A 19603-nucleotide genomic window follows, 5' to 3' on the forward strand; every position below is an offset into this window, starting at 1 on the left:
CTATTGTAACCACATTAACTTATTTCTTGAATCTATTCTATTTAAACAATAAAACCATATGTTGCATTTAAAGTTTGTGCAAACTTATAATATTTTTCATCCATAATACCAATATTTGTGCTCTCTCTCTCTCTCTCTCTCTCTCTCTCTCTCTCTCTCTCTCTCTCTCTCTCTCTCTCTCTCTCTATATATATATATATATATATATATATATATATATATATGTTTCTCATTTCGCATGAAATTAAAAAAGGCTTCTTTCCCATTTGCATTGCCCAATATGCTTTCCCTTTCCCTTCCCTTTTTGGCAACCTAGTTCCAAACATACTTGTAAACACAGCATGTCAAATTTGTGGGCTTACCTACATGAAGAATGCACTAATCTTAGTTCTCCAAATTGCAAGGCCATTAGCTTCCAAAGTATGGTAGTCTATATGCTTTAGTAGTTGCCCCGGGCTTGGAAGCGGCAATAATGGTGTCACTACTCTTCTCTTCTTTCTCTTCTATTATATATAGTATGTATATAAATTTATATATAATATATATATATTTATATATATTTATATATTATATATTATATATTATATATTGTATCTTAGTCAACCTAGGTTGACTAAGACTAGCCCTTGGGCTTGGAGCCTAGTCCAACGGCTAGATATTCTAGCCATTGGAATAGGTGCAGCAGCTAGTCAAACTGGCCGTTGGACCCTCTCCAACGGCTAGAAGGCCTTTCCTTTACTCTCTCTTCTCTCCTCTCTTCTTTCACTATATATTGTGGGTGGGTGTATGAGTGAATGTTGAGAGAGTGATGGGTAGCTTTATGATGTATATTTAATTTTCTTTATTAATGAAATTATTCATTCATTCACATTCCTTGTGTTTCATTTTCAGTTCTTATGTTTTTGTTCAAATATATTATGTTTAGATTCTTGGAGTTCATTTTGAAGTGCATTGGGATCCGTGTCATTTCGTGACAAAGAAAGGGGAAAACAGAAAACCCTTGTAGATTTATAAATCAACTGGCTTCCACCATGAATAGATACCTCAATAGCAGCTATTAGTGCCCGAGTCAAACCAGTGCCTGTCTCCATGGAGCCTAAACGTGAATCACCAATTTTACAAGAGATCAGTTGTGCTCCAGGTGCAACTCCATTTAGTAAGGGTTCCTGCACAACATTCCATCGCCATTATAAAAATATTACTTACATTTCTTAGAGGGATAATGTGACTTTCAACAATCCAGAAACCATGTTCAACCTCAAAAGGGAATGTGGCTAGCTAATGAAAATAGAGATCAAAATGTAATACCTTAGGGTGGAAAGCAGCAGCAATTCCAGCAACATGTGTACCATGAGGAGAAGAATCTGTTACAATGCTTAGGATGTTTCCTTCATCATAAATATTTGTGACAAAGGAGCATGCATCTAATTTGCTAAAAATACCATGTCTCCGCTCCGTCCTGCACGCTCAGATTTTATAGTTACTAAGCAATGTGAAAGTATTAGATGCAAGTAGCTGATTTATAGACTTGTGTAAGGGAAGAACATTGACATAACAACGATATGAAAAATTGGCACATAAAAAAAGGTTTCTGTGAGACTTTTAGCAACACTTTTTATTCTACAAAAAAACATCTACAGATTAAAAGGCAGATTACCAAAATGATAAAGACATGTTGGGCGAAGCATTGTCGCACCTCTATGATGACATTGTTTAATAATGCAAGATGAATAAAAAACATCTTCCCAATTGCAAGACCAGAAATTAAAAGCTTGGCATGACATGAGACATTTGACTCTTCCAGAACAAAATACAATAAGTGAAGAAAAATAATCTAGTGTATTCCACTATTTCAAAAATCGCCAACATAGTTGGTAGGCTAAAGTAGCTCAAAATGTTAGAATCCTATGATCCCTGAAATAATAACTAAAAATTTTTGTGGATGCAAGAGGGAGGAAGAAGAAAGCTTGGCAGAGAATTTTAGCCCCAATTCCTTTTTCCCTAGTCTGGAGGCTGCACACTGATAAAAATGTATATATATAATTGTATATATATATAAGTATATATATATATACATATATGCATGTATTTTTTATATACATATATATATATATATATATATGTGTGTGTGTATTACAATGCAACTATGTTAGAACTAGGTTTTTAGTTTTTCCTTTTTTCTAGTTTCTTTTGGACTAGTCAACACAAAGTTGACTAGTCAAAAGAGACGTTGGGACAGGCCCAATGGCTCCAAATGGAGGCATTGGACCTGCCCCAACGTCTCTTAGAGACTCCATCTTGTGTATATAAATAGGGGATGACTCCCCTTATAATGTATGCCTTTTTGCATAGATTGATCAATAAAATATTATTTTATTCCTTGTGTTTTTGCCCCTTTATGGGTGTTTGTGTGTAAGTCCATTTTGTGGCTTGTGTATTCCTTTGGTGCTTTGGTGGAATTCTTTGAGTGTTCACTCTTGTTGTTTCGGTGAATATATTTTTGGAGGATCTTGCTTCCTTACATGGCATCAAAACTTGGAGATCAAGCTGATTTTTTGGTACATTGGAAAGCGTGTCACTCAAGATTTTGAAGAGATAAAGTCACTTTTGCAAAATTTATTCAAGTGTGTGTGAGATTGTTGTGACTTCTTGGTGGTGGAGTGCTCATGTACTCGTGCTCGTGCTCTTCATTTTAGGTGCTCTCTTGGTGGTGGAGTGCTTGTGTGTTCGTGTTTCTAATTGAAGGTGCTCTCTTGGTGGTGGAGTGCTCGTGATACTTTTGATTATCTTCTCTCTTTCTTCCTCCTCTCTATCTTCTATTCTTTCTCTTAACCCTTGTAAACATTGATGACAATGATAATGTCTCCTTAAAACCCATCAAACTTAACGACACAAACCTTGTAACATGGGCTTCAATCATGAAGCATTTCATATGAGGAAAAGGGTTGTGGAGATTAGTGGATGGGTCAAATTTAGAACCTAAACTAATCCTTACTAAGATAGAAGGAGAAAAAGAGGTACCTCTTACGGAAGTGGAAAAAACCAAGGCTATAGCCACGTACGAGAAAAAATGAAAAGAATGGATAATGGGGCATGTCAAGATTATGTCTTAGCTCATTAGTAGTGTTGATATCAAGAAGTGTTCAAGTCTAGCTAAGTTTGAACATGCAAATAAAGCATGGGAATATTTCAAGAGAATGTATTCTCTTAAAGATATTGTCCACATGTGCAACTTACAAGACAAAGTACACACTATAACTCAAGGAAAAATTATTAGATAATACTTTAGTGAGTTGTCCGACCTTTGGAATGAGTTGGCTCTTCTTGAGACACAATGGCATTGTCCCGAAGACAGAGAACTCCGTCAAAGACAAATTGATGTGGAGCATTTCTATCAATTCAATGATCACATTCAAGAAATGTGTCTTTCTTAGAAAAAGAAATAATTTTTTGATCTGAAAATCCTAATGACAACCGAGTATTCTTTCCTGTTGGATCTAATTCAAAAGATTGGTGATTGTGAAGTTGATCCTGACAAAGATCAGGATATCAGAAATGATATGGTGAGTGAAGAAGAATCTCATGACAATGAGACAAGTGAAGAACAATCTCAAAATCAAAATTGTATTCAATATGCTAGGCATAGTAGTTCTGAACATCCATGTGCCCTTAAAAAATATACTAATGAAAATCATGTAGAAACACAAACTAGAAGGTCATCAAGAATATCAAAAACCCCTTGGAAATATGTTTCCTATGAGTCCTTTTCATGTAAGTATCAAACTTACATTGCATTGATACATTCCTACATAGAACCCTCAAACTATGTTGAAGCAAAGAAACATTTTGAATAAGTCATGAAGGTAGAATTAGATGCTTTAAAAAAGGTGAATAGTTGGACTATCCAAGATATCACTAGGAAAGAAACCCATAGATTGTTGATGGATCTATAAGATAAAAACCAATAGTAATGGAACCCTTGAAAGCTACAATGCTAGGTTAGTTGCCAATGGATACTCCCAAGAGAATTGAATAAATTATGAGGAAACATTTGCACCTGTTAATAGGATGACCACAGTTAGAACCGTAGTAGCCCTTGCCTTTATGAAGAAGTGGCTTATATACCAAATGGATGTTAAGAATGTGTTTCTCAATGGTAAATTGGTTGAAGAAGTATGTATGGAGGCACCGCCTGGTATAGTTATTCTTAAGGGAAAGGTTCTTCGCTTAGATAAGGCCTTATAGCCTTAAACAAACTCCAAATCTAAGTCACATGGGTGCGGGTGCGTCACTTTCAAAAACCTTAGGTGCGGAGGTGCGGCAAAAACAAATAATATATATATATATATATATATATATATATATATATATATATATATAAAACTCGAGCATCAACAACTGGAGAGTTAGAGAAATTTATTCAGCAAGAATCTTTTGGAAGCAAATGAGACAAATGAGGACATAACACACCGTGAGCCCCACGGACCTGGTCGACCAAGGGTCTTTCTAGCAGCTTTTGTCCCGTGGCCCCCTTATGGATTCTAAAATCAGCCCCGGATTTCTTTCTCAACTTGTTTCTCACAAATTAACTGATGATAACTACTTACTTTGAAAACGCCAAATTCTGCCGTTTATCCGAAGTCATGGTCTTTCCGGGCATCTGGATGGGGGATCACCCGCCCCACCTATGACTATTACGCAAGAGGTAACTGGTAATGATGGGAAGGTGAGTTGCATTGCTATTCCAAATCCTGCGTATGATGTTTGGTTTCAGAAGGACCAATCTGTGGTTGCCTATTTGACTGCCACGTTATCTGATCGTATATTACAAACTATCTCTGACCATTTTACTGCTGCAGAACTATGGAGACATCTTGCTCACTCTTATTCACAGGTTTCTGAATCACGTGCACTTCAACTGAAATGGCAGTTCTAATCTATGCGAAAGGGAACTAAGACCATTACTGAATTTCTAGGGGATATCAAAATTATCATTGATCAGTTGGCCGCTATTGGATATCCTGTTTCTGACAGAGATGTTGTTCAGCAGGTATTGGGAAGCCTTGGGCCCCAATATCGTATGTTTTGCACTGCATTACAGGTTGCCTCTACACTTCCATGCTTTGAGGATTTACAGGCCAAACTCCTACAGTATGAAGTTAGTTTGACTCAAGATCATCTTATTGATGATCCTCATCCTGTCATGTTTACATCTGGGTCTACCTCATTTCGTCCACCTGCTGCTCATATGGGCCGTGGAGGACTCCTTCCTACTCCTACTGCTCCACCTGCCACTAGAGGTACCTGTGTCCCTACTTGCTTCCATTGCAACAAGCGTGGCCATGTGAAAGCAGATTGTTGGCACAACCCACAGAATCGCAACAAGGCAGGGAGGCCAGGACCAAGAGCTGGACAGATGAATGTTAGACAGTTTAAGGGGCAGCCGCAAGGAAATTTTCGAGCACATCAGGGTACTGATCAGGGACAGAGTGCAGGGTTGCCACATGATGTGCAACAAATTCTGATGACTGCATTTAACAACATGAATTTGCGTCAGAATGATGATGGAGTTTGGTATATTGATTCTGGAGCAGCCGCACATGTTACTTCTGATGCAGGTAAACTTTCCAACATGGTTCCTTATATTGGCACTGGCACTATTGTCACGGGAGATGGTTCCCACCACCCTATTTCTCATACTGGAAATGCATCTCTCTCTTTGTCACAATCTACACTACCATTGAAAAATGTCTTACTCACTCCTGCCATTGAGAAAAACATTTTATCTGTTTCTAAATTGGTTGATGAAACAAATTCATCCATGGAATTTACTCCGTCTTCTGTTTGTCTTAAGGACCTTCGAACCAAGAAGATGCTCGCTAAGGGTGAACGACGCGGAAACATGTACGTCTTCGAAGCAACCCCCGGGACTTTGAAGACGTCATCTACCGTGTCTCCATCTTTTCCTGCTTATTTGAGTCAGTCTTCTTCTGTTATGCAATGTAATAAGCCAGTTTCTTGGCATCGTCGGTTAGGTCATTGTAGTCAAGGGTTCCTTGACAAATTGTCTTCTTAGGGTTTTATTCCCAAAGTCAAATTAGATCATAAGTGTCCTAGTTGTAATGTCTGCAAGAGTCATGTACTTCCCTTTCAAAGTATCAATAAAAGAGCTTCCAAGCCATTTGAAATTATTCACTCTGATGTTTGGGGCCCAGCTCCTGTTTCATCTCTATCTGACTCTCGTTATTATGTGTTATTTCTTGACTCTTTCACTCGTTACACTTGGATTTACTTTATGAAATCTAAATCTGAAGTGTTCAAACTTTTCAAACAATTCCATGCTCTTGTTCAGAACCTTTTCAATTCAAATATCACTTATTTCCAGTGTGATGGTGGTGGAGAATACATATCTCATGATTTTAGTGAATATTTAAAGGACCATGGCATCACACGTAACTCCTCTTGTCCTTACACTCCACAACAGAATGGAGTAGCAGAACGTAAGCATCGGCATATTGTTGAAACCGCGTTAAGTATGATGCACAATATTGATATTTCTTTCTCTCTTTGGACTGAGGCCTTTCACACTGCAGTGCATATCATTAACAGGTTGCCTATGGAATTATTAGGAGATCAGTCTCCTTATTATTTGCTTCACGGTTCTCACCCTTCTTATGATGATTTGCATGCTTTCGGATGCATTTGTTATGTCCATGTGGATCATTCTTTACGTAACAAGTTTCAGGACAGAGCAGTTCAGTGCAGATTTCTGGGATATGCCGATGGGTATAAAGGATATAGATGTTATGATCCTATTTTGGGTAAGATTAAGGTGTCTAGAAATGTTGTTTTTGATGATGACCATTTCAGCACTTGTGATACTTCTCAGGTATATGAGCAAACTACTTATGATCCATGGCTTTGTGATACTTTGCTATATGACTCTATCAGAGATCCTGTTGTTGATGAACCAATTCAGTTTGAAGCAGACAACTCCATCATCCAGGATGCACCTTCACGGTTTTCAGGTTTGGTTTATGCCCGTCGAGGAGCCCCTTCAACTCCATCTCACGAGGCTCCCCCTCTTCGACGATCCACACGTGAAAGGCATCCTATCCATCGTTGGGTTAGTTACAACAATTTTTCTCTTGACTTTCAGTTGTTTCTAACCAATGTGGCCAAAGAGAAAGAGCCGTCTACTTTCCATCAGGCAGCCCATTCTCGAGCTTGGGTTGAAGCTATGAACGAAGAAATGGCAGCACTTCATGAATGTCATACGTGGGATATTGTTCCTCGACCTGTTGATAGAAATGTTGTTGGTTCCAAATGGGTTTACAAGATCAAGCGTAAACCAGATGGTAGCATTGAAAGATATAAAGCTCGCCTTGTTGCACGCGGATTCACACAACAATATGGGCAAGATTATGAGGAAACTTTTAGCCCTGTTGTCAAAATTGGCACCATTCGTGTGATCCTCACTTTGGCACTTCAGCATGGTTGGTCTCTTAGCCAGTTGGATGTCAAGAATGCGTTCCTACATGGGGACTTGAAGGAAGAGGTGTATATGGAGCAACCTCCTGGATATAGTGAACATGATGCGGCTACATGGGTTTGTAAATTGAGAAGGTCTCTTTATGGTTTAAAACAGGCATCTCGGTCTTGGTTTGAGAGTTTCTCCATGGAAATTCAGCAGCATGGCTTTTCTAAGAGTATACTTGATCATTCTTTATTTATGTATAAGAATGATCATGTTACTACTTGGGTTCTTATATATGTTGATGACATCATTATCACTGGGAGTGATGATGCACATATTGCCTTGGTCAAGTCTTTACTCATGGCCAAATTCAAGATGAAGGACTTAGGCCCATTGCGATACTTCTTGGGAGTTGAAGTCGATAGACAAGATGATCGACTCACTCTAAGTCAACACAAGTATACTCTTGACATTCTTCACACCACTGGTATGATTAATTGTAAACCTCTCAGCACCCCATCTATCTTAAATCATAAGTTTAGTGCAAAAGAAGGCCAATTATATCATGATTCCACTTTATATCGCCGCATTGTTGGTATGTTGCAATATCTTACATTTACAAGACCTGACATTGCTTATGCTGTAAATCAAGCATCTCAGTTTATGCATGCTCCCACTGATTGTCATATGGAATGTATTAAGCATATTCTCAGATATCTGAAAGGGACTATTGGAGATGGATTGCTCTATCACAAAGATGAAAGCTTCACTACAGGACACCGTTTACTTACATATTGTGATGCAGATTGGGGTGGGGACCCTGATGAGCGTAGGTCGGTTTCAGGATATTGTGTTTTTATTGGCCCAAATATTGTCACTTAGAGTAGTAAGAAACAAAAGGCCATTGCTAAATCCAGCACTGAGGCAGAGTACAGGGCAATGGCAGCAGGGACAGCTGATGTCACTTGGGTACGGCATCTTCTTCAAGAGTTGAATGAACCTATCTCTTCCTCTCTGCTTTTATGTGATAATCAAATTGCCATTAATATTTCTTTTAACCCTATTCATCATTGTCGCACGAAGCACATTGAGATTGATCAGCATTTTGTTAGACAAAAGATTGAAACAGAAGAAATTGAAGCTTCGTATGTCAGATCAGAAGACCAAGTAGCAGACATCTTCACCAAAGGATTGGTTAGTCATCAATTTTGGTTACTTAAGGGCAAGTTGAGCATGATTGAAGATCATCCTCAACTTGAGGGAGGTTGTTAAATATGTATATGTAAATGAATATATTTTTGTACTGTATTGTACCACTTGTACAGCATACTGTACTGTATTGTACTACTGTACTGTATTGTACTGTATTGTACAGCATACTGTACTGTATTGTACCACTCGTACAACATATAAATATCAATGGAAAGGGGAGAAGACATCATTGCCGCCCAACATTTTTTTCTCTCTTCCCTCTTACCTCTCTCTCTATCTCTTGCTACGATAGTAAGGTGACTCCCACATCTGATTTCTCACAGAACGGCCTTCAGATAAGAATGTTATTGTCTCAAAATGGGTTTATAAGATTAAATATAAACCGGATGGTAGCATTGAACGATACAAAATGCGTCTTGTTACCAGAGGTTTTACGCAAGAATATGGTCAAGATTATAAGGAAACTTTTTGCCCAGTGGTGAAAATGGAAACTATTAGTATTATTCATGGCCTGGCAATTGAACATGGGTGGACTCTTAGTCAGCTTGATGTTAAAAATGCATTCTTGCATGGGAATTTAAAGGAAGAAGTTTATATGGAGCAGCCTCAAGGTTATGCAGAAGGAGACCCAAAGAAATATGTATGCAAATTAACCAGAGCATTGTATGGATTAAAGCAAGCAAGCATCCAGATCATGGTTTGAAAGTTTTTTCCTTAGAAATTCAAAACCACGGTTTCATCCGTTCCCAACTTGATCATTCTCTATTCATATACAAGGATGGGACTATTGTGGTTTTCTTACTTATATATGTTGATCATATCGTGATCACTGGCAATGCCCCGGATCACATTCAGCGAATCAAGATGCTACTAAGTATGAGGTTCAAGATGAAAGACCTTGGGGAACTGAGATATTTTCTTGGTGTAGAGGTGGACAGACAGGATGGAAAAATGTCATTAACTCAACACAAATACACTCTTGATCTTCTGGGCAAAGCAGGAATGACAGATTGCAAACCTCTACCTTCACCCAGTGTTGTCAATCAAAAGCTCAGCATTTGTGATGGTGAGTTGTATTCTATACAAATTGCAATCAACCCTGTTCATCACAGTCGGACTAAGCATATTGAGATTGACCAGCATTTCATCAGACAAAAGATAGCAGACAAGGAGATTGAACCAGTTTATGTGTCTTCAGAAGACCAGGTCGTTGATGTGTTCACAAAAGATCTCACAAGTAACCGCTTCTGGTATTTGAAGAACAAGTTGCACATGGTTTACTCCCATGCACAACTTGAGGGAGGGTATTAAAATATGGATCAGATATGGACCGAGTCGAATCCATATCTGATACAGCCTCTTATGTCTATGTGTAATATGTAATACTTGTACAGGGCAGTTTTGTCCATGTATTTTATTTGTAACCCTATTAATATTAATGAAGGATTAGTGCAGCCAATCAATGCATCAGAGTGGTTGCCGATTCCCAAATATCCAGTTCTCTCTTTTCTCTCTCTCCCCTCTCTCTCTCACTGATTCCTTGATTCTTTGAGGAGTTCTTTCACTATGTGCGAGAAGAGTATCTACAGGGCAGAATCGATCTTCCCTATGTTACCTTAGAATATCAATTGGTGGATTTCTTCACCAAACCTCTCGTTGCTCTTAGATTTCACTTACTATTGGAGCAACTTTCGGTTATCCAACCGTAAGTTTGAGGGAGAGTGTTAAAAATGTATATATATATATATATATTGTAATATCCCGTATTTTGATACTTAGTCATTTACAAACATGTCAAAAATTTGGCTAAGTCTGAGAGAAAAATCGTTTGAGGCTCGACTTTTAGACTAATGTCCTTGAGTCTGGGCTTGGGCCAGGTTCCATCAACAAGGTCGTAACGAGCCAATCGAAGCGAGATAAAGAGTTTTATTTTTTACCTTTAAATTCAAGCGAAATTCGAGTTTTTTTCGGGCGAAATTCAGAATTTGGTATTCGTGTAATATATCGTTGGATGCGTCTCGGAATTCTGAGTGCAATGATATTTTGTTTTCCTGATTTCGAATTTCGGTTTGCCCGGAAATCACGTTTTTTCTGAAAATGGAGCAGTTTGTCGAAATGGATCCGGAGTTGTATTGGATTGGATCCAAGGCCTATGATCCGAACTAATATGGATTTGGGTCTTATTTAAGTCCTACTTAAATCTGGATTTGATCCAGAACTCAACCCATTTTCGTTATGTATGGGTTTGGATTTTTGGATCTGGATCTGGATCCAAATCTGAGCCCCACGATTTTCCAGCTTTTAATTCAATATAAAGCCTTAATTTGGAGTTTAATAAGGTTGAGAATCCTTTTGGGTTAATTTGGTTATTTTTGGAAGTTTTTAGATATTTTGAATTAATTAATTAATATCAATTCCGAATTTATTTTTTTGGAGGGGGGGGGGCGCTGAGTGAGACTCTCTAAAAGAGTCTCTATTCTTACCTAAGAGAGGTTAAGAGAGTTTTAAAAGGATTGGAAGTTTTAAAAAGAAGTCAACTTTAAAAAGTTTTAAAAAAAAATGAAACTCCAAAGTTTTGGAAATTCTCTCTAGCCCTTAAGAAGGGGGGAACGTCACCCCCTCTCCCAATCATTATAAAGAGAAAAAAAAACAAAGAAAGAAGGAAAAGAGAAAGAAAGAGGGAAAGGGAAGGAGAGAGAAAGGGAAGGAGAGGAAAGAGAGGAAAAAGAAGAAAGAGTCTTCTCCCGCCCAACCCCTTTTTCACCATTGTTTTTCTCTATTCTTCGATTTTTTTTCAAAGGTACGGGTCTCGTCTTTTGACATAAGTGAGAAATCGAATACCGATTCAATTCTCATGCTATGTCATGATCTAAAACCATTGGTAAAACAGTAGATCTATGAAATCACTCTAAAATACACGAAAGAGGATCATGGACGCGTTTTGATTCGTTATACTCTTTTGAAACTTTATTTTCTGTACAGGCATTTTTAGATTAAACCAGAATTTATTTCATGGTAGAAAATGGTTATTTTTGGTGTTTACGTGCTAATATAGTTGATGCATGAAAAAGCATATGAAAACCATGATGTATGCATGTATTTCTGTAGAAAACGTGTATGTGAAGGCTTGCTCATTAAAATCTCTGAACAAGTAAGCTCGGTCGATTAAGTACTCACATATAGATTTTCAGATTTATGTTGTTTTTATTCAGACACGATTTTGGTTGGATTCATTGATGATTTAACATGAAAGTAATCATACTCAAATATGCATATCTGGGTAATGAAGATGTAAAAGCATGCTGGTATAAATCTCACTCTGTTAATACATATTTTCATTATTAAAAACATGCTCAGTGCATGCTTAGCTCTAAAGAAGTAGGGATATGGGTCATTAATGGACCCTCCCCCTCTGTTTTGGGAGCTCACGGCCTGGCCGACCAGACCAGCCAAGCAAGGCTCGGCTGCCAGGTCTGGCCAGACCTGTCAATGTTTTGACAGGTCTGCCAGGCTCGACTGGACCGAGTCCAGCCGGCCTGATAAGACCTGCTAAGCCACAGGGGGTCAGCCGAGTCACGCGGCTGAGCCGGCAAAAATAAATAAATAAATAAAGAGCTTGGGGGGGGGGGGGGGGGCTGTCAGCATGCCCTGACAGCATGTGCACACAGGCCCGGATTGGGCCTGTGTATGGGCCGGCAGGCCCAGCCGACATGCTCGGCTGGGCTGACTAGGCCAGCCCGGCTTGGCAGGGATCTGCCTGGCCCAGTCCGGCCCTTGGGCAGGACTGGGACAGGTCTGGCAGTCCCCTGCCAGGTCCGACCCAGGGTTGACCAAACCCGACCCAGCTGACTAAGGTCAGCTGGGCTTGTTTGAAACCCCAGCCAACTGGGTGTAAACTTTTTTTTTAAAGAAAAAAAAAGAGTAAAGAAATCTATTATATGTTGTGATTTCTTTTTCAGACGTGAAACTCAAAAAAAAAAATTAGATTAACTGTATGTGTGTAAAGTATTAAAGGTTCATATGTTTATATAGTGAGATACCATGCTTAATTAAAAGGTTATGACTCAGTTGCTGCATAGGTGAAATTTATAGTCGTAGCATGTAAAGGATGGCACAAGCATTCTTATGTTTTAAAAAAAATGCATTGTTAATGAAAATATGTTGACAGTCATATGTAAACTTAAGGAAAACATGCATATTCAAAAGGAATCGTTGTATTGACAGTTACGTATATACTTGATGCGCTTATGTATTGTTATGTGCATGCATTGACAGGTATAAAAAGAAATCATGCATTAATGTTTATTCCAAATAGAAAAAGTGAATTGATAGTTACATATGCACTTGATCAAAATGTGCATGTGATGTTTATTTCAATGAAAGACATGCATTGACACACACGAAATCAATAAGTTCGGCGCGTGTGCCATTACTTGAAGATTCACATAATTGACTAAAGTGTGCGTTGCACGAAAGCATACATGTAACATGAACATGTGAGTTAAAGTCTGTATTTGACATTGATACATGAAGTGAAAAGGTGCATTGACATGAATATATACACGATGAAAATATGCAATGGACATGATCATGCATAATGAATGGGAACATGCAATTGACTTGAAAACGTGTATTAAATGAAAGCGTGCACTTGTCACTATCACATGAATTGAATGTAAACATGCTTCTAAATATTTGTGTTTCATGCACATAGCTGAAAGTTGCATATATGAATGTGCATTTACAAAGCATGTGAATTATGACGTGTTATTATGGTTTTTGCATATGGTGCATCGATGATCAAAATGAATCACCATAGGCTTGGTAGGCCCCGAGCTTTGGTTTGCTCCTTCTTTATGTACTTTTAAATGCATTGCAAAAATCACATTTATTTTTATTGCACTGTTCTATGTGTTTCACGGGCGCCGTGATGGTTCTCGCAGGGGTAGATGCGAGTTTTTGCCTTGTTTTTGCATGCTGAATTGCAAAACTCAATAATTGGCTTTTAATAAAAAAACAATGAATAAGAACAGTGTAATATACGTTCTGGGATCTCCCATCGGAAGAATGGGAATCTTAGATATTTGGTTTTTGAGGACCATAAGGATACAAAAACTTTGTGTGCTTTATTTATTACCCCTAAACCTGATATTGAGGTTTTTTCTCTTGGCTACAGTTTTAGGAAGAGTCCGTCACTTGACTTGGGGGTGGTGTGTTTGACACAGCTGTTTTGATATATCAAGAAAGTGACACTATTGGATGTAGAGATCCTTTGTGTCCCGATATTAGATGTGGAGGTCTAATGTTCCAAAGGTGATTCGATGGAGGGCTAAGTTTGAAACTCAGTAATATAATACAACTTGTGTGCTAAGTTACCTTGGGAACCCTACTTGACCTCAAGAAATTGTACTCGTTTGGTGTATCCGTAGGCAACGGTAATTAAAAAAATGAACTTAAATTATGTGCATTTAATAGGGACATACATATGAAAGAAAAACTATAATGAAAGAAAGTAATTTACTCATGCATTGCACTGAAGTCATGCATATTCCTGAGAACATGCATGTTTACTTGTTCCCTTAAGTGTTACATGTTGGTGGATGCATGTTTTTTTATTCCTAATACATTTTAAATATCCTAGTTACTTAAATTGTGATCCATGTTATTTATTAATGTTCTTTCATGCTTAGTAATTGTTGCACACCGCATGAATGCTTAAATTGAATTATGTAAATGTCATAATTGTGTTCCTCTAAATTATTGCATGAAGTTTTATTTGTGTTCTTTATGCTCATTTATTTCATTAGAAGGATTCGTACGCAAAATTTTTTGGATTTCTGACAACCTTACTTTTGTAGTTTTCGCAGCCGCATAGGATCAATGAAGCAACTAGCTTCTAGTAGAGCTACGAGTGTCAGACTTTTGCTAGACAGTTCACAGAGGTACAGCGTGGCTCAGTTTTTCCTTATTTACTTTTATGTCATTTAAATAACTCTGATATGTTTCTTGTAACTATTGTTTAAACACTCTTTCGTTCATCATTAATAAAGAATGAGTTTGCTATGGTTTGGGATGATAAATGTAAGATCTCTTGTGGTGTGTTTAGTTATCCAATTGGGAGTGGAACTGTAAAGGCCTCGGGTCTCTGGGAATGTTTCCGTAATGATTTAAAAAAAATTGCATTTTTAAGGAGTATGAGTTGGGGTCGTTACACATTGTATATAAGTATATACACATATATGTATGTATTCTTTATATACATACATATATATATATTACAATATAACTATGTTAGAACTAGGTTTTTAGGTTTTCCTTTTTACTAGTTTCTGTTGGACTAGTCAAAAGAGACGTGGGGATTGGACCTACCCCAACGTCTCTTCGAGGCTCTCTCTTGTGTATATAAATAAGGGATGACTCCCCTTATAATGTATGCCTTCTTGCATAGATTGATCAATAAAATATTATTTTATTCCTTGTGTTTTTGCCTCTTTAGTGGGTGTTTATGTGTAAGCTCATTTTGTGGCTTGTGTATTCCTTTGGTGCTTTGGTGGAACTGTTTGAGTGTCCAATCTTGTTGTTTCGGTCAATACATTTTTGGAGGACCACACTTAGGGTGTGTTTAGATTGAAGTGAATTTGAGGGAATGAAAATCCAAATTACTAGACTACCTAGATGCTCATATTTGGATCCGCTTGAAGGTATGGTAAGTAGAATTCAAATATCCTTAAATTCACTTTTCCATCTCTCTCTCTCTCTCTCTCTCTCTCTCTCCAGCAATAGGGTTGGAATTGGGTCAGCTCATGCTAAATCTGACCCCACATCCAAAAAGTGTGGAATAAATCTGGATCTAAATATGGATCCAAATGACATCCATGAAATGAGGTTGAAGCCGGATCTGAAATACAATATAAATATTGGAATCATAAAAGTGAATAAAAAACAAGTGTTTTGTAAGTCAAGATTCAAATGAATCAGACTTGCCCTGAAACCAAACATAGATCAAGCAGAAAATAGAATTTGAATCCAATTTGGACTAGAAACTAATCCTACTAGGTGATCCGAATCAAATTCAAACTCGCATTTGAATCTTGTATCAAGGATCCATACCCAAAAATATTGTGCTAAACTTGGATCATACATCAGACCAGACCTGATCCATTTCACCCTACCAACAGGTGGCCGCTTGGCCAAGCCTTCTTTTTCAGCCAGTAGATAGGAAAGTCAATCAATTGGATCAGGTTGATATATGATTGAATCCAATTAGTCAGACCCATAAAAGTAGGCATCATTCAATTGACTGAATTTGGACCTAATAGATAATTTGACCTGATTACATATAATATATATCTACTTAGCTACATCAGGATTCAATATCATATTATTTTCTTTCAACTCTAGATCTGAATCTAATTAGGCAAGGTCAGATCAAGTCGGATCTAGTAGTGTATAGATCCAAATTGAGTATGATCCATTTACATCATTACTAGTGTTGTAATATCACATATTTTCGTACTTAGTCATTTCATGGGATTTTCGACAAGTTGGCTAAGTCTGGGAGAAAAATCGTTTGAGGCTCGACTTTTAAACTAATGTCTTTGAGTTTGGGCTTGGCCCAGGTTCCATCGACAAGGTCATAACGAGCCAATCGAAGCGTGAGAAAGAATTTTATTTTTGACCTTTAAATTCAAGCAAAATTCGAGTTGTTTTCAGGCGAAATTCGGAGTTTGATATTTAGTGTAATATGTCGTTGGATGCGTCTCGGAATTCTGAGCGCAACGACATTTTATTTTCCTTTATTCGGGCTACGATTGGTCCGAAAATCGAGTTTTTCTAAAAATTTAACAGTTTGTCAAAACGGATCCGGAGTTGGGTCGGGTTGGATCCAATGCATATGATCTGAATTATTATGGATTTGGATCTTATTTAAGACCTACTTAAATTTGGATTTAAACCAGATCTTGACCCATTTTTTTTGTATGGGTTTGGATTTTGGATCCGAATTCAGATTCAAATCCAAGCCCCACGTTTTTCCAGCTTTAAATTCAATATAAAGCTTTACTTTGGGGTTTAATAAGGTTAAGGAGCCTTCTGGGTTAATTTGGCTATTTTTGGAAGTTTTTAGATAATTTTAATTAATTAATACTTAATAATTAATTATATTATATTAATTACGAATTTTATTTTAACTTAAAATATATATTCATGGTCATAGTCAGGATATATTGAAGGTTAATTTCATTTCAAACCCTATAAAAGCACCAAAATGTATTTTATTCTTTATCTAAATTTAAATACAGATTATTTTATAATACATTTGTGACCATAGTCATGAATGTATTATAACTTTAATCTTATTTTAATTCTCCTAAAGAATGAAATATATTTTCAAATCAAATTTTTAAAATTCTTTTAACTCATTCATCGTTTAGGATAAAATTACATTATTTTTCAAGTTATTTTAAGTTATCTTCAAAAATCCAAGAGATGTTGAGATAAATTTTCTCAAATCAATCTTCAATTCTTATTTATAAATTCAAATTCATCTTGTTATTCTCAATTCTATCTTATTTCAAAATTCAAAATTCAATATTCTAATTTCAAAGTTCAATTCAACTTTGAAATTCCAAGTTCAAAATCTGATTTTCAATATTCCAAATCAAATTTCAAAGTTTGATTCAACTTTGAAATTTCAAATTCATTTCCCAGATCAAGATTCAATTCCAAAATCAATTCAATATTCCAAATCAAATTTCAAAGTTCAATTCAACTTTGAAATTCCAGATTCATCTCCTGATTTCAAAGTTCGAGTCTAAAATCAAGTTTATTCTCTATTTCAAAATTCCAAAATCTCCAAGATCCATCTAAGATTGAGTCTTGATTCTCAATCCAATTCATTTATCCAAAATCAAAGTTTTGAGATAGATTCTGAATCTCAAAAATCTGTTTTTCTCTAAATTCAATGCAAGATTTCAAGATCAATTCAGGATTTCCAAAATCCAATTCCATTCTCCAACTTGATTCCAATTCAAGACTCAATTCCTTTTTCGATTTTCATCTGCATTTCTCAAATGCAATTCCATCTTCAAATCCCATCTAGATTTCCAAGATTCATTTTCAAATTCCATCTGGATTTGTCAAATCCAATTCCATCTTCAAATTCCATCTGGATTTCTCAAATCCAATTCCATCTTCAAATTTCATCTGGAGTTTTCAAATTCAATTCTATTTTTAAATTCCATCTGGATTTCTCAAATCCGATTCCATTTCCAAATCTAACCTTGGTTTTCAATTCCAATTTCAAATTTTATCTCCAAGACCATTTTTCAAATCTATTTTCCAAGCCTAAAGTCAATTTCCAATTCAATTCCTATTTCAGGTTCTGAATTTAAGCTCAAGATCGAAAATTCTTTTCAAAATCGATTTTTGAGAATCAAATTCAAATTCAAGTTCATTTTGACTTTGAAATTTCATTTTTACTTCAAATTCTATCTCAGTTCCAATTCTCCTTTATTTTCTTTCATTCTTTAATTCAAGATCTATTTTCAAAACTCTGATTATTCCAAGACTTAGAACTTCAAGTCTCTTCTTCCAGATCTATTTGAAGTTCTAAGTTAGATTCAAAATCTAACTTTTTAAATCAAATTCCCAAAAACCATTTCTTCAACTGTTTTCAAACTTATTTCAAAATCACTTGGAGAAACCCAAAAATTTCTGAATTATTTTTCTCAAAAACATACATCTCTGCATTCGCACTACACAAGCATGATTCTTTGTGCATTTTAGACTTAGAATAATTTCTTAGACAATATTTAGTCAAAGCAAAAGGCATAAGTTTGATCATTGGTTCAATTACCCCTGATAAAGGCGCCAGGAACGGCTGAACCTCGTACCGACGAGCGAATCTCGTCTCTCCATTTTTCTCGCAAATTTTCAAAAATGAATGCGAGTAATTTCAAAATATTTTCAAATAAAGGACAAGTGAGACCTTTGCAAAAGAGTTCCTTTCTTTTCTTTTCTTTTCTTTTCTTTTCTTTTCTTTTCTTTTCTCTCTTCTTTTCTATCTTTTATTTCTCTTCAAAAAAGGAATAGAGGCGAGAAAGGAAAGAGAAAGAGAGAAAAGGGAAAAGGGAAAAGAGGAAAAATTTTGCAATAATCACAGTGCGTCCAAACACTATGTATGAGAAACTCCCGCAAGCCAAGAGGTCCTTAACCAAATCTCCAAAGGCAACATCCTCTTATTCGCTAGCACTGCTTAACCAAACAACGCTCAACGCCTGTGCCGCCACACAGCGATGCACTAACGACAATATTGTTACCTATCGCATGTTATGCTATCACCGCACATCACCGATCAAGCCAACGCACACTCGTATTCCAACACTCGATGCATTTTTCACTCAGTAGAGCTCCGCACTGCACATGCCCCCATTCTGAAGGTTCGGTCCAGGACATTCTCTCCCACCCAAACCATTGTCGTCCTCGACAATGCCGGTGCAGGTAAGAATACAGTATTAACTGATATGTCAGTTTCCCTTTGCACTCATCTTTGGTCTACTTATTTTCTTCAACCGACTCAACTTGTTCTGGTTTCCATCCCCCATCACCGCAACCTTTAACAACGCTACGTTTTACACTCTCTCTCTCTTCTTTTCCTCGCATCTCCCCTCTTCCTCTTGTCTCCCTTCCTTTTTATGCTCATCTCTTCTTTTTCTTCTTCGCCTTTTGTTCTCGTCTCCCTTCCCTCTTCTGCTTGTCTCTTCTTTTTCTTCTTCCTCCTCTTATTCTTTTCCTCCTGTCTCCCTCCCCTCTTCTACTCATCTCTTCTTTTCCTCCCGTCTCCACCACCACCACCACACACACACACACACTCCCTTCCTCCTCTTCTTTTCCTCCCATGTGTCCCCTCTTCTT

At 37.1% G+C, this 19603-nt stretch overlaps 1 protein-coding gene across 1 annotated transcript in view; it reads right to left on the reverse strand.

Moving 5' to 3' along the window:
- Positions 1-19603, reverse strand: part of TPP2 (tripeptidyl peptidase ii) — a 194840-nt gene that overhangs the window by 166366 nt on the left and 8871 nt on the right. The window contains exons 8-9 of the mRNA XM_089995478.1: positions 1309-1459; positions 1044-1166 (exon numbers count right to left, since the gene is read on the reverse strand). Of these exons, the coding sequence (XP_089851604.1) occupies positions 1044-1166; positions 1309-1459 (274 nt within the window). The remainder of the gene's footprint in view (positions 1-1043; positions 1167-1308; positions 1460-19603) is intronic.

This window comes from Nuphar pumila, chromosome 2 (assembly GCF_984573655.1).
Source record: "Nuphar pumila chromosome 2, dmNupPumi1.hap1.1, whole genome shotgun sequence".
NCBI classification, from domain to species: domain Eukaryota; kingdom Viridiplantae; phylum Streptophyta; class Magnoliopsida; order Nymphaeales; family Nymphaeaceae; genus Nuphar; species Nuphar pumila.